The sequence below is a fragment of the Armigeres subalbatus genome, chromosome 3 (genome assembly GCF_024139115.2).
Source record: "Armigeres subalbatus isolate Guangzhou_Male chromosome 3, GZ_Asu_2, whole genome shotgun sequence".
NCBI classification, from domain to species: domain Eukaryota; kingdom Metazoa; phylum Arthropoda; class Insecta; order Diptera; family Culicidae; genus Armigeres; species Armigeres subalbatus.
The window spans coordinates 152,279,420-152,296,029 of record NC_085141.1 but is presented as its reverse complement, the minus strand read 5'-3'; the positions used below and the strand labels follow the sequence as shown (position 1 = coordinate 152,296,029).

At 44.4% G+C, this 16,610-nt stretch overlaps 1 protein-coding gene across 3 annotated transcripts in view; it reads left to right on the top strand.

Annotated features, from left to right (window-relative positions):
* Window positions 1-6,314, top strand: part of LOC134221018 (zinc finger protein 92-like) — an 80,968-nt gene extending 74,654 nt beyond the window's left edge. For 2 of the 3 annotated variants that reach the window (XM_062700190.1, XM_062700189.1), the window contains exon 6: window positions 5,133-6,314. In XM_062700190.1, the coding sequence (XP_062556174.1) occupies window positions 5,133-6,246 (1,114 nt within the window). In that variant the 3' untranslated portion in view covers window positions 6,247-6,314. Of the gene's footprint in view, window positions 1-674; window positions 853-5,132 lie in introns of those variants that run through there. The other variant, XM_062700191.1, reaches the window with a different exon arrangement.
* The last annotated feature ends 10,296 nt before the right edge of the window (window positions 6,315-16,610 follow it).

Genomic DNA, 16,610 nt, shown 5'->3' with positions numbered 1-16,610 from the left:
CACGTGCTAAATGACGTTTGAACCATTTTTAATTTGAACGATGTTCAAACCAACGGGGTTCAAATTAAAAAGTGTTCAGATTAAAAGCGGTCATATTACCGGGGGTCCACGGTATGCAAAAACCCATCTTCAGACAGCCCTGCTGTCTGCGGAACATGGGTATTTTCTACTCTTTTATGGATGAAAAAATACTTATAATTATGTTTGAAAAAAACAATTAATACGTCGTCTGCAATTTGAACTAACGCGCATAAAATTGAGATATTTTATCATAAACAGAGTGTAATCACAGGATTTTCTTTACAAGATGTTAGACAGGATAGTGCACCTTTTAATTACCTTGGGAGTAAGTGTATCTACACAATTAATTTTTTTACCGGGATCTCAGCAAAATGTTGAACTTTTACCGAGAATCGCACAGCCGTGCCCCAGCAAACATGTTTTTTGCCGAGATTTCTGTCAAAATAGCTGATAATCAGAAAATAATTTGCCGAAAATCAGCTAACAAACGCTATTTTTGCCGGAATATCAGTTATTTATTTTGCTGGCGCACGGCTGTGCTGATTTTTGCCGAGCTGCAGAAATAAAAACTGAGTGTGTATATCTCAGATATTATGGCTGTTATCAAATATCCCTGACTCCATATGTAGAGATTAATTTCGTAATTTCCGTAGATTATCACCGGCTCTGCGAGATGTGAAAACAATAACCGAGATGTCTACAAATTAATTTACCGGCTTCCATCAGATGGACTCGGACCACGACCCAAGGACCTAAAGACCAAGGCATTGCCAAATAATTTTAGTTTTAGACTTGTTAAAATAGTTTATTGGAAACTTTAACATGCAAATTTTACTACAAAGCAGCAATAAATTAATGACGTGTTTGTGTTATATGTAATTTTATTTTTTCAATTCAATTACCAAATTACCAAATTCAAAAATCCGCTAAATTTTTTGGCGAAATGGGTATTTTTCATAAATTACTTTCATTGGATAAATTTCATTTTCGAGGAGATGGGTGAAAAGTAAACATCAGTTTTGACGTACAAACCTTTTACCCACATATGGGTAAAGGCACTTTACCCACCTTATGGGTTATTTTCTAGGTGGGTGACAAAAAACACCCACTTCTGGGGTATCCCATTTCTCCGTGTAAGGGTCTGTCTTATTTGGATAATTAAACTGAATTTAAACTTAATAGTGACATTTCAATAATTATCGAATAACCCTGCTCGCAGAGCAAGATTACTTTTGACAGATATCGAATCATTTTCCATCGATGTCTTATTGGAATTGCTGGGTAGCACCAGCCATTCTTATGACCGGGTGATTTTTTAATTTGCGACCTGTCACTTTTAAGTTTAATTCTCCAAATGAGACAGACCCAAAATGTACGGTTTGTCTGGGGGGTGGGCGGACTTGCTTAGTTCTGTTACGGGTAACATTTATGATAATAAAATAATATGAAAAATGAAATTACTAATTAAATTCAAATTTGACTGTGATGAGCAAGATTACCGGGCGAGAGTATTAGCCGTTTGGCAGCGGAGTATCATTACTTGACACTTTACCGGTCGCTACTAAACGCGCTGCTAAAACAGTAGCGCGACTGACAGGTGACCAAATTTGGTAGCGCGGTAAGAGCACTGCTATTTGATAAACTGTCAAACGTCACCAGTACGGAATACAGCAACCAAATTGAAAGCCGAAAATAGTGAGCTATACAGAAACGACTGACGAAACTAAAATGACAGCGCTGCGCAAGTGATTAAAATGCTCGAGCTTGAACATTTTTCTGAAAAATCCATCGTTCAACTCCTCTACCACCATCTTGCGAAAATGTTACAAGAAACAATGATTCGTATGACATTGTCACCAGAAGGCGCCGATAAGATTGTCGCTTCGGTTCCCTTTGTTCTGCTGTCCGAAACATGTGTGGTACTAAACTGTCAAATCGTATGTATTTTTCCTTCATTGATATTTAGATCCCCTATCCTCGCCAGCAAAATATGGTCCGGACAGCGACGACAGCGACAATCTTTATCTACACTCTGAGAAAAATCTATACTAAATAGATTCAAAGTCATTCTAAATCGCTATTCGCCTGGTTGACCCCGTCTTCGTTTAAGTGCAGGCTATACTTGATTAGTATAACTTTCATTTATAAGACAATAGTATAAAGCGAGTATATTAAAACTAGTATTTGCCGGCCTAATTTTATTTTTGTTTTGAACTTTTTACTGTTTACAAAAATAACAAACAGCTTTGAAACATTTCAGAAAAATTTTATTTTTCAAGGGTATACAAAATATGTACTATACTTAAAACTTTTAAACAAAAAATGTTTCGAGGCGATATGAGCAACCGAGTGGGCAACGCAACAAAACAAAAGATCGATTTATATTTTTCTGGTCAAAGTGCCGCAGATCCATTTTCTGACTGCTGGCATCGCACCCGATGGCTCCACGATCATTTCTGGTTGGCGTAAGATGTTCCCTGACCCTTCGTTGGTGACTTAGCGTAACCTTTTCATAGTTAGTTCTTACGGATCCGCCGGAAACGTATTGGAACGAACAACGTGCCGGAAGCATCGTTTTCTAAAAATAAGCACTATAAGCGATAATTTCGTCGAAAACCATTTTTGAGCTTACCTTTATTTTGCGTCTTCTAAAACATCGTATAGCAAACATATCAAAAGATGGTGGGTTATCGTTGATTCGGTGGCAGTTGATAATGTGGGAACAGATCCGGGTCCAGTCAACGCCACTTTAAATAATGAAGGAACATGAACAATTGTTTGCAGTAGATGGAAAAAATGTGCTTTCAACCTCTTTCAATAAATATCACAAGGCGATCAATGCGTTAGTAAAATAGTGTTGCCTTATTCGTTGGTAGATTATATTATATTTTTGAATAGCTTACTTTTTAAACTAAGCCTAGAATAAACTTTGCAAATATAAAAAAAGATTAATTTTTATACTATTATAGGTTTTTTCTATTTCTGAGTGTAGTAACTAAAATATCTTTTATCAAGTTAGTTAAGGATCAGCGGGAGGATACTGTATACAATTTCGAAAACGTGAAAAATACCCCTCGGTAATAATAAATATAAAGGATCGCGTTTTTTAGGTAAGCGCAAGGACCTGCTCATATATTACGTAACGTGGAAAATGTTGTTTTTGAGAACCCCCCACCCCCTCGTAACAATCCGTTACAATTTTCAGAACCACCCCCACCCCTATGAGTAACGCATAACAAATGCTATTTTATGAAAAAGATCCTAATTTTTGTAGAATTTGAAGGTTCCCTCGACGATGCAATAAATTATTATCTATTGTATAATTCATGCCTTTTTAAAGATAATGAATATTTTTGGAATACATTTTTTTTCTCTTTGCAAATAACTTCTTCCGCGTAACAATATTTCGAAGGACCCCCACCGCTATATTTTGCGTAACAAAGCGTAATATTTGAACAGACTCCAATATTCTTTAAATTGATTTAAAATATAGATAGTAGAATCTATAGATGAGCGAAAGCATGGCTGAGTCGATTTTTTTGCCCGTGCACACGTGCATATGACGTCACAGCCCTTAACCTTTTCATTGAAATCGTGACGTCATGTTCGTTTGGAGACACGTTTGACAGTTCGTTTGGAGACAGAAGATTTATCTTCGCTCATCTATATATTCCACTATCTATAAGAGCATCATTATCGGTCGCGAGCATTTTAATCACCCGCGCAGCGCTCTCATTTTAGTTTCGTCACTCGTTTCCGTATTGGTCACTATTTTCGGCTCTCAATTTGGTTGCTGTATTCCGTACCGGTGACGTTTGACAATTGACAGTTCATCAAATAGCAGCGCTCTTATCGCGCTACCAAATTTGGTCACATGTCAGTCGCGCTGCTGTTATAGCAGCGCGTTTAGTAGCGACCGGTAAAGTGTCAAGTATGATACAGCGCTGCCAAACGGCTTAAACTCACCACCGGTAATCTTGCTCTAATATATTCCACTATCTATAATTTAAAAGTACTCCCAAAATTATTGTGCTTCCAGTTGAAAACCGAAGTGAGCTCTCGCGACGATTGAGTTTTTCCTTATTTCCTGATGTCGCAACTGCATTGCGACTAGTGCGCATCTATGCCACCACCGTGCGCCATGATGCGCACTAGTCGCGACGTAGTTGCGACAAAAGGAAACGGGAGAAAACTCGATTGTCGCGAGAGCTCACTTCGGTTTTCAACTGGAAGTACAATAGTATTCCAATTTTGCCGCGCATAAAACCTTAAAATGGGTATTTTTTACCTCATTATGGGTTTATGTTTTTCTGTGTAGCTACTTTTTCTTCCGGTGTACGATGGAAAAGGCCTTTTCATATGACATCATGATGCTGAGACTGAACTTGTTATAAAACTGAATGCTGTCAGTTTCGAATTGTGTCTTGGGAGAACATAACCTTGTCATCCGAGAGCATTTCATACCGAAATAATCATACGTGATAACTATTTGAATATTTACTATTTTTTGCGAAGTTCAACCGTTTTGAAATTCAATAGTGAACAAAAAGAAAACATTCTCCATCGAATGCAACTTGCTGCGGTAAAATCGATTAAGGTTTAGTACTAGAAAAGTTGGCTAATGTTTTAGTGTGCACACACATACGCACACACACACACACGGACACACACACGGACAGACAGACATTTGCTCAGTTCGTCGAGCTGAGTCGATTGATATATAACACTAGGGTCTACGAGTCCTAGATAAAAAGGTCGTTTTCGGAGTGAAATGATAGCCTTTTCGGTACAACTTTGTTGTACGAGAAAGGCAAAAAGCACATTAAAAAGTCTAGCTCATTTGTAGGCACTTACCCTCAACCGATTTGCTCACAACAAGTTGCATTCGGCGCAGAATTATGTCCCATTGTTTTCTATAGAAAATTGGCCGGATCGGACTATAACTCAGAAGTTTATGGCCAAAATACTTTTTTTAGGAAACACTATTTTTTCAACGCACGATAAAGGCACCATCACCGCTAGGTAGATTAATCTGGTTTTTTTTTTAATTTTTTGAACGAGAAAGGCACTAAAACCGTTGGGTGGATTAATCGTTTTTTTTATTGTTTTAGCTCTATGCAATATGAAGATGTTAAACGTGATCGTGTACTTCGTAATATTTTGAGGCCAGCGAGAAAGAATAAGGTTAATCAATTACGTATGCAACAAAAAAATGCCCGAAAAAAGAAATTGATGACGAAACTAAAATCAGATAACGTAGATGATGCAGAATACAGAACTATTCTTGAGCCTCTAATCGATATAAAACAAGATTCATCTAACCAAGAAGACAATAGCATTAGTGATAGTGACAGCGACAGTCTACCAGAACATCCTTTCTTTGCCGATCATACTAAGTCTGTCTACAATTGCCATCTTTGCCCACAAACTTTCGACAGGGCTCAAACGCTTCACGTTCACCAGCTAAATGCACACCAGACGGACACCGAGCAGATATTGTGCCACCTCTGCGCCAAGTGGTTCAAACCCCGACATTACAACGAACATGTACGTAATATTCACCTTGATGAGAAATGCGTTTGCACGATCTGTGGCCAAAAGTACAGCAACAGTGCTAACTTGCAGCGTCATATGCTTATCCATACTAAGGAAAAGCCATATACTTGCAAACTCTGTGATGCCGCCTACAATCAGTCTACGAATCTCAAACTACACGTTTCCAGGGTACATATGGGTATAAAAGCACCCTCAAGGCGCAAAATTCCTGATGGCACTATAAGACCAAGAAAGGCAAGAAAACCACATCCCTGTGAACTTTGTGATGCCACATTCGTTCACACAACATCTCTCGAGAAACACGTCTCTCTGGTTCACATGGGTATAAAACCGCACCCGAAGAATCAAAACTCCTCAGATAATGTGAAAAAAACGAGAGCTTCTCGGCATATGCCGTGTCCAGTGTGTGACCAGTCTTTCTTCCTCCAAAGCAAACTGATTGCTCACCTTGACGATACCCACCCAGACCATAAGACTACCATGATTCGATGTGATGATTGTCCAGAACGGTTCCTCAATCAGCGAGCCTATTATAAACATCGGCTCTATCGGCACTCGGACAAGACGCATAAGTGTGACAAGTGCGGGAAGATTTTCAACTGCGCACCACATTTGTACACGCACAGGAAGAAGTGCTATGAAAATGATCTCAGCGCTTCAGGGAATTGAAAGGTATAATTTCAATTTAATTATTACTGTGTGTATATGAAATAAACTTCTAAACGAACAATATAAAATTTAAACATTTTTAGTAATATAGTGAAAATATCATAAGTAATGTAGGCCTTGTTGTACTAACTGCTTTGAAAAAAGTAGAAGGTTGTATCCGAGATCCGACCGCCAATTAGATGTATGATTACTTGAAGTGTAGAAGATTTCATGTTGAAACTCTGAATATGTTTCTTGGTGCTGATTTTTGAAAATGGGGCTGTAAATTCAATCTGGGTTGGAATGTCCTCGTTCATTTATTCAGACTTAAGGCCGAAGTGGCCTGTGCGGTATATAAGAGTCTTCTCCATTCGGCTCGGTCCATGGCTACACGTCGCCAACCACGCAGTCTACGGAGGGTCCGCAAGTCATCTTCCACCTGATCGATCCACTTTGCCCGCTGCGTACCTCGCCTTCTTGTGCCCGTCGGATCGTTGTCGAGAACCATTCTCACCGGGTTACTGTCCGACATTCGTCGTCCGATTTTCGCGGTGTGAAAGATGGATGGTTCTCCCAACAGCTGATGCAACTCGTGGTTCATTCGCCTCCTCCACGTACCGTCCGCCATCTGCACCCCACCATAGATGGTACGCAGCACTTTCCTTTCGAAAACTCCAAGTGCGCGTTGGTCCTCCACGAGCATCGCATCGTCCTGGTCTCGTGTCCGTAGAGGACTACTGGTCTAATGAGCGTTTTGTAGATTGTCAGTTTGGTACGGCGGCGAACTCTATTCGATCGGAGCGTCTTGCGGAGTCCAAAATATGTACGATTTCCAGCCACCATGGGGGCAGCAGGGACTATGTCCAAGGGCTTGACGATCCCTCCCCAGGCCATCTGCGAGTTGTGGGGCTTGCCTAGGATGTGGTGGGGTTTGACAGTGGGCCCTGTTAAACCTCTATAAAAAGCTGCATGTATCCGCAAGTAGGCCCCACCAAAGCGACCGTGTGGCACTCAAAGCGCACAAGCCCAAGTCCTGGTGTTAGGTGGGACGCTAAACAGCCCTGACACGACGGCCCTCCGACGAGACAGGAGGTTTGCGCAGGCCCAATAAGCCGCCTAGAAAACCAATCATTACGAACAATATAAGAGATAATGCGACTCGATATAATCGGAAAAGACCTAGGCGACGAATACAGGATCACGATTGGAAGCTTGGAACATGGAATTGCAAGTCGCTAGGTTTCGCAGGTTGCGACAGGATGATCTACGATGAATTACATCCCCGCAACTTCGACGTCGTGGCACTGCAGGAGATTTGCTGGACAGGACAGAAAGTGTGGAAAAGCGGGCATCGAGCGGCTACCTTCTACCAAAGCTGTGGCACCACCAACGAGCTGGGAACCGGCTTCATAGTGCTGGGTAAGATGCGCCAACGCGTGATTGGGTGGCAGCCAATCAACGCAAGGATGTGCAAGCTGAGGATTAAAGGCCGTTTCTTCAACTATAGCATCATCAACGTGCACTGCCCACAAGAAGGGAGACCCGACGACGAGAAAGAAGCGTTCTACGCACAGTTGGAGCAGACATACGATGGATGCCCACTGCGGGACGTTAAAATCGTCATCGGTGACATGAACGCACAGGTAGGAAGGGAGGAAATGTATAGACCGGTCATCGGACCGGATAGTCTGCACACCGTATCGAATGACAACGGCCAACGATGCATAAACTTCGCAGCCTCCCGCGGAATGGTAGTCCGAAGCACCTTCTTTCCCCGCAAAAATATCCACAAGGCCACATGGAAATCACCTAACCAAGAAACGGAAAACCAAATCGACCACGTTCTAATCGACGGTAAATTCTTCTCCGACATCACGAACGTCCGCACTTACCGCAGTGCGAATATTGAATCCGACCACTACCTCGTACCACCAAAGTACGTACGATTTCCAGCCACTATGCGTCTCCGAATTTCTCTGCTGGTGTCATTTTCGGCAGTCACCAGTGAGCCCAAGTACACAAATTCTTCTACCACCTCGATTTCGTCACCACCGATGCAAACTCGCGGTGGGTGGCTCACATTGTCTTCTCTTGAACCTCTTCCTATCATGTACTTCGTCTTCGACGTGTTGATGACTAGTCCGATCCGCTTGGCTTCCCTCTTCAGTCTGATGTAGGCTTCCTCCATCTTCTCAAAGTTACGTGCCATAATATCTATGTCGTCGGCGAAACCAAATAGCTGGACGGACTTATTGAAAATTGTACCACTCGTGTTAATCCCTGCTCTTCGTATTACCCCTCCAAAGCGATGTTGAATAGCAGACACGAAAGACCATCACCTCGCCGTAACCCTCTGCGGGTTTCGAAGGGACTCGAGAATGCTGAAACTCGAACTACGCACATCACCCGATCCATCGTCGCCTTGATCAACCGTATCAGTTTATCCGGAAAACCGTGTTCGTGCATTAGCTGCCATAGCTGGTCCCGATCGATTGTATCATATGCGGCTTTGAAGTCGATGAATAGATGATGTGTGGGCACGTTGTATTCGCGGCATTTCTGCAGTACTTGGCGAATGGCGAACACCTGGTCCGTGGTGGAGCGTTCGCCCATAAAACCCGCCTGGTACTGCCCCACGAACTCCCTTGCAGTTGGTGCTAGTCGACGGCATAAAATTTGGGAGAGTACCTTGTAGGCGGCGTTCAGCAATGTGATTGCGCGGTAGTTGCTACAATCCAGCTTATCGCCCTTTTTGTAGATGGGACACACGACACCTTCCATCCACTCCTGCGGCAAAACTTCCTCCTCCCAAATCTTGGTAATGACCCAGTGCAGCGCAATAGCCAGTGCTTCACCACCGTGTTTAAATAGCTCTCCTGGTAGTTGATCAACCCCAGGGGCTTTGTTGTTCTTCAACCGGCCAATCTCCTCCTGGATTTCCTGGAGATCCGGAGCCGGGAAGATTATGTCCTGCGCGCGTTCTCCCAGGTCCATCACCATACCGCCATCTTCGTCTGCCACATCGCCATTCAGGTGTTCTTCGTAGTGCTGCCGCCACCTTTGGATCACCTCACGCTCGTTCGTAAGAAGGTTCCCGTTTATGTACACATATCAGGCTGTGGCACGTGGCCCTTACGTGAACGGTTTAACTTCTCATAGAACTTTCGTGTGTTATTAGCGCGGTACAGTTGCTCCGTTTTTTCACGGTCTCGATCTTCCTGCTGGCGCTTTTTCCTCCGGAAAATCGAGTTTTGTCTGTTCCGCGCCTGTTTATATCGTGCCTCATTCGCCCTCGTACGATGTTGCCGCAATCTCGCCCATGCTGCATTCTTCTTTTCTACTAACTGCTCACATTCGCCGTCATACCAGGCTTTACCTTCGATTAGAACGTGGTCGATTTGGTTTTCCGTTTCTTGGTTAGGTGATCTCCATGTGGCCTTGTGGATATTTTTGCGGGGAAAGAAGGTGCTTCGGACTACCATTCCGCGGGAGGCTGCGAAGTTTATGCATCGTTGGCCGTTGTCATTCGATACGGTGTGCAGACTATCCGGTCCGATGACCGGTCTATACATTTCCTCCCTTCCTACCTGTGCGTTCATGTCACCGATGACGATTTTGACGTCCCGCAGTGGGCATCCATCGTATGTCTGCTCCAGCTGTGCGTAGAACGCTTCTTTCTCGTCGTCGGGTCTCCCTTCGTGTGGGCAGTGCACGTTGATGATGCTATAGTTGAAGAAACGGCCTTTAATCCTCAGCTTGCACATCCTTGCGTTGATTGGCTGCCACCCAATCACGCATTGGCGCATTTTACCCAGCACTATGAAGCCGGTTCCCAGCGAGGTTCCCAGCTCGTTGGTGGTGCCACAGCTTTGGTAGAAGGTAGCCGCTCGATGCCCGCTTTTCCACACTTTCTGTCTTGTCCAGCAAATCTCCTGCAGCGCCACGACGTCGAAGTTGCGGGGATGTAATTCATCGTAGATCATCCTGTTGCAACCTGCGAAACCTAGCGACTTTCAGTTCCATGTTCCAAGCTTCCAATCGTGATCCTTTATTCGTCGCCTAGGTCTTTGCCGATTATATCGAGTCGCATTATCTCTTATATTGTTCGTAATTATTGGTTTTGGTGGCTTATTGGGCCTGCGCAAACCTCCTGTCTCGTCGGAGGGCCGTCGTGTCAGAGTTGCTTAGCGTCCCACCTAACACCAGGACTTGGGCTTGTGCGCTTTGAGTGCCACACGGTCGCTTTGGTGGAATTTAACAGGGTCCACTGTCGAACCCCACCACATCCTAGTCAGGCGCCACAAATCGCAGATGGCCTGGGGAGGGATCGTCAAGCCCTTGGACATAGTCCCTGCTGCCCGCGGAATATCCTCGGTATGTCACATATCCTGGAAATAAAGGCTGTATCAATGCACTGTTGGGCTGAATCTGTAGAAAACGAAGAAAAGAACAAAACAAAACGGAAAAAATGTTTCATATTAACAGGGTGTCTACTACCTGGAATTATCAGGAAATTTCCCCCCACCTGGAAAATACCTGGAATTATCAGGGAATTCCTGACATAATCAGGGAAATTTCAATACCCGCTGATAATGAGTGAAATTCTCTCAAAAAATGAAAAAAAAAACTATAAAAATAAATATTGCGAGAGTTCTGCGAGATTTTTTTTCTCACAGTCATCTTTTTCTCACACTCAATACACTCAAAAAAGTTTGATTTTCCGTGTATAATATTTGAGTGTGAGTGCCCAATCTGAAAACAAAATAATAGACGTCAAATCATGGCGGGAATCGATTTAGTGTACACGCTTACATGTGACTAACGAATAAAGGGTTATAATTGGGTAAATTTCAGTAACAAAAATCTATCAACCCGAAATGAGAGTGAGTGTGAGAAAAAGAAGCGGGCAAATCACAATCTACACATAACTCTTCAAATTGGTGAAATCGGCAATATTAAATGTAAATTTTTTTTTCAATTTCGTTTATTTGGTAGGCTCAGGCGTGTATAACACTTTACGGAGCCATATTTCTTTGTGATATATACAATCAATGTCATTTGTTTTCGTTAGTAAGAGAGGGATAGGAGCCAGCGTACTCGTGGTGACACGAGGTTAGTTTACAATATTTGAGGATGGACGAGGCTTAGGATTCGGAATCAAGGAATTTAATCAAGGAATTTCGGCTGCTCATCCGGGCATTTGGCGTAAGGGACGATGTGGCGTGTCGTCGTGCTTGAGGATTGGTTCTGCTGGGAGCGTCTTCCGGATGGCCTGAGTAACGGAGATCTACCGAACATAGAGACAGGGATCGTTAAAAAATTACGTCCATCGTTTATCGGCATTTTCAACCCCCTCCCCTCCTCCTGTCACAAACTATCACAAATCATTGACCCCCCTCCCTCTATACGTACATGTGTCATTTTTATATTGATGATAATTTTTGTTTTTCATTTTCGTACACTATTTTTACAATACCATAGTTACAACACAGACAAACAGACATAACAGCTTGAACATTTTTCTGAAAAATCCATAGCCCAACATCTCTACCACCATCTTGCGAGCATGTTACACGAAACAATGTTTCGTAAGACATTGTCACCAGAAGGCGCTGGAGTGAAATGTCAAACTCGAAGAATTACGACGCTAGCGCCTCTAGTTGTGAAACTCGCAATCAATCAAATTCAAATTGATCGTTGAAGTGATGGTCGATAGTAATTTCTCTAGTGTTACGTCTGTTTGTCTGTGGTTACAACATAGTTAAATAGTTATGTTCCTTACTTTAGTAACAGTTTGAATAGGGGTAACGGCTCAAACCTTGGCCCATTATGCTACGGTTGAGCACATTTATCGTTATAAATCTTCATATATTGCATTTCCAACCAAAATTATTCCACCAGCCAGCTTGCTTACATTTGGTTTTGACGCCAAATAGCAAAAGACGACGATGAATGTCCGCAATATCTCATTTAAACCAGCGAAAGTCTCGAGAGAAATGGACAAAAGGTCGGCATCCTTGTCCCTATCATGTGGATAATTTTTCAGCCCACTTGGGACGAGTGAGTGTTGATTTCGAACATACGAGAGATAAAGATGGGTTGCTGTTTATAGTACCAGTCATTTTGCTTGCGTTAAATAAAGGCAGCATGCAAACAAATAGAGAAAATCAAATCATCTTATTGAGCGTGAATTCTAATTGGTTGCATGTAAAATACTACCACACTGACTGTGAGAGTGCGTTTCAGATTCCCCCAATAGCACGCTTACCAAGGACATGCTAACGAAAATACTATTATATGAATCGTTTATTTCCCAAATATTTACCATATTTGCCAATGTAGAAGTTTAAAAAAATGAAAACTGTATTAAAAACTGCGCTTGCAAAAAGGCTACATGTTCTAGCCCTCATGTTGTACCTTCAAACAAATTGCATATGTTAATTATTGGCTACCGCATAATTTTGAGATTTACTGCTAGTTGAAACCATGGCAGTTGTGTTGCTCTCGCTCTTGCGATATTCTCCAAGAAACTTTTTTCCAAAACGTAAACAACGCTTTAGGTGGGGATGATGCATTACGCACTACTAAAGAAAGCCAATTGTAAAACTTATTCTAGGCAATTCCTTGCTTTGTACTGTGCATAAACAGTAATAACTGTGCCAACTACCTGATATTATTGGGGGCGGCAGGGACTATGTCCAAGGGCTTGACGATCCCTCCCCAGGCCATCTGCGAGTTGTGGCGCCTGACTAGGATGTGGTGGGGTTCGACAGTGGGCCCTGTTAAACCTCTATAAAAAGCTGCATGTATCCGCAAGTAGGCTCCGCCAAAGCGACCGTGTGCCGCTCAAAGCGCACAAGCCCAAGTCCTGGTGTTAGGTGGGACGCTAAACAGCCCTGACACGACGGCCCTCCGACGAGACAGGAGGTTTGCGCAGGCCCAATAAGCCGCCTTTAAAAACAATTATTACGAACGACATAGAAGATAATACGACTCGATACAATCGGCAACGACCTAGGCGACGAATAAAGGATCACGATTGGAAGCTTGGAACATGGAACTGCAAGTCGCTAGGCTTCGCAGGTTGCGATAGGATAATCTACGATGAATTACATCCCCGCAACTTCGATGTCGTAGCGCTGCAGGAAATCTGCTGGACAGGACAGAAAGTGTGGAAAAGCGGGCATCAAGCGGCTACCTTCTACCAAAGCTGTGGCACCACCAACGAGCTGGGAACCTCGCTGGGAACCGGCTTCATAGTGCTGGGAAAGATGCTGTGGTGGGTGGCAGCCAATCAACGTAAGGATGTGCAAGCTGAGGATAAAAGGACGTTTCTTCCTACTATAGCATCATCAACGTGCACTGCCCACACGAAGGGAGATCCGACGACGAGAAAGAAGCGTTCTATGCGCAGCTGGAGCAGACATACGATGGATGCCCACTGCGGGACGTCAAAATCGTCATCGGTGACATGAACGCTCAGGTAGGAAGGGAGGAAATGTATAGACCGGTCATCGGACCGGATAGTCTGCATACCGTATCGAACGACAACGGCCAACGATGCATAAACTTTGCAGCCTCCCGCGGAATGGTAGTCCGAAGCACTTTCTTCCCCCGTAAGAATATCCACAAGGCCACATGGAAATCACCTAATCAAGTAACGGAAAACCAGTTCGACCACGTTCTAATCGACGGTAAATTCTTCTCCGACATCACGAACGTACGCACTTACCGCAGTGCGAATATTGAATCCGACCACTACCTCGTTGCAGTATGTCTGCGCTCAAAACTCTCGACGGTGATCAACACGCGTCGGAGTCGTCCGCCGCGGCTTAACATTGGGCGGCTACAAGACGGTAGACTAGCCCAAGACTACGCGCAGCAGCTGGAAGTGGCACTCCCAACGGAAGAGCAGCTAGGCGCAGCATCTCTTGAAGATGGCTGGAGAGATATTCGATTCGGCATTGGAAGCACCGCAACCGCTGCACTAGGCACGGTGGCTCCGGATCAGAGAAACGACTGGTATGACGGTGAATGTGAGCAGTTAGTTGAGGAGAAGAATGCAGCATGGGCGAGATTGCTGCAACACCGCACGAGGGCGAACGAGGCACGATACAAACGGGCGCGGAACAGACAAAACTCGAAGCAGGAAGATCGAGACCGTGAAGAGACGGAGGAACTGTACCGCGCTAATAACGCACGAAAGTTCTATGAGAAGTTGAACCGTTCACGTAAGGGCCACGTGCCACAGCCCGATATGTGTAAGGACATAAACGGGAACCTTCTTACGAACGAGCGTGAGGTGATCCAAAGGTGGCGGCAGCACTACGAAGAGCACCTGAATGGCGATATGGCAGACAACGGTGGCGGTATGGTAATGAACCTAGGAGCACGCGCGCAGGACATGCGACTTCCGGCTCCGAATCTCCAGGAAATCCAGGAGGAGATCGGCCGGCTGAAAAACAACAAAGCCCCTGGAGTTGACCAGCTACCAGGAGAGCTGTTTAAACACGGTGGTGAAGCACTGGCTAGAGCGCTGCACTGGGTGATTACCAAGGTTTGGGAGGATGAGGTTCTGCCGCAGGAGTGGATGGAAGGTGTCGTGTGTCCCATCTGCAAAAAGGGCGATAAGCTGGATTGTAGCAACTACCGCGCAATCACATTGCTGAACGCCGCCTACAAGATACTCTCCCAAATTTTATGCCGTCGACTAACACCAATTGCAAGAGAGTTCGTGGGGCAGTACCAGGCGGGTTTTATGGGTGAACGTTCTACCACAGACCAGGTGTTCGCCATACGTCAGGTATTGCAGAAATGCCGCGAATACAACGTGCCCACACATCATCTATTTATCGACTTCAAAGCCGCATATGATACAATCGATCGGGACCAGCTATGGCAGCTAATGCACGAAAACGGATTTCCGGATAAACTGATACGGTTGATCAAGGCGACGATGGATCGGGTGATGTGCGTAGTTCGAGTTTCAGGGGCATTCTCGAGTCCCTTCGAAACCCGTAGAGGGTTACGGCAAGGTAATGGTCTTTCGTGTCTGCTATTCAACATCGCTTTGGAGGGAGTAATACGAAGGGCGGGGATTGACACGAGGGGTACGATTTTCACGAAGTCCGTCCAGTTATTTGGTTTCGCCGACGACATTGATATCATGGCACGTAACTTTGAGAGGATGGAGGAAGCCTACATCAGACTGAAAAGCGAAGCTAAACGGATTGGACTAGTCATCAACACGTCGAAGACGAAGTACATGATAGGAAGAGGCTCAAGAGAGGTCAATGTGAGCCACCCACCACGAGTTTCTATCGGTGGTGACGAAATCGAGGTGGTTGAAGAATTCGTGTACTTGGGCTCACTGGTGACCGCCGATAACGATACCAGCAGAGAAATTCGGAGACGCATAGTGGCTGGAAATCGTATCGTACTGCAAGACGCTCCGAACGAATAGAGTTCGCCGCCGTACCAAACTGACTATCTACAAAACGCTTATAAGACCGGTAGTTCTCTACGGACACGAGACCTGGACGATGCTCGTGGAGGACCAACGCGCACTGGGAGTTTTCGAAAGGAAAGTGTTGCGTACCATCTATGGTGGGTTGCAGATGGCGGACGGTACGTGGAGGAGGCGAATGAACCACGAGTTGCATCAGCTGTTGGGAGAACCATCCATCGTTCACACCGCGAAAATCGGAAGACTGCGGTGGGCCGGGCACGTAGCCAGAATGTCGGACAGTAATCCGGTGAAAATGGTTCTCGACAACGATCCGACGGGAACAAGAAGGCGAGGTGCACAGCGAGCAAGGTGGATCGATCAGGTAGAGGACGACTTGAGGACCTTCCGCAGACTGCGTGGTTGGCGAAGTGCAGCCATGAACCGAGCTGAATGGAGAAGTCTTTTATGTGCAGCACAGGCCACTCCGGCCTTAGTCTGATGATAAATAAATAAATACCTGATATTATTACACAATTATCCATAAATAAAATTATTGGATGCTTGTTTTTAACTCTGCCTGCATTGAAGTTTTATGATTGTGTTCCCGAAAGTCAGAACAAACACCGTCTTTAAAGTTGCATACTTAGCAGCTACAAGCTGAAATTTATTATTTCGGAATCAGTTCAGTGGAAAAACAGAAATACTAATCCTAACTTACATTTTCAGTGTTTCATGGTCTTCAGTTCTAAGGCCGATCAGGAATTTTGGGAATCTTCAGTTCAGTTTACAGTCTACAGAAATGCAATTCACGGTTTTACAGTCTTTACTGACAACTGTGCGTTAATTAATTGCAGTTGATGCCGAAATTATCACTCGTACAGAGAATATAGATTGATCCGAGCTATGCTATTTTTCACCACAACTAGACTGGACTGGA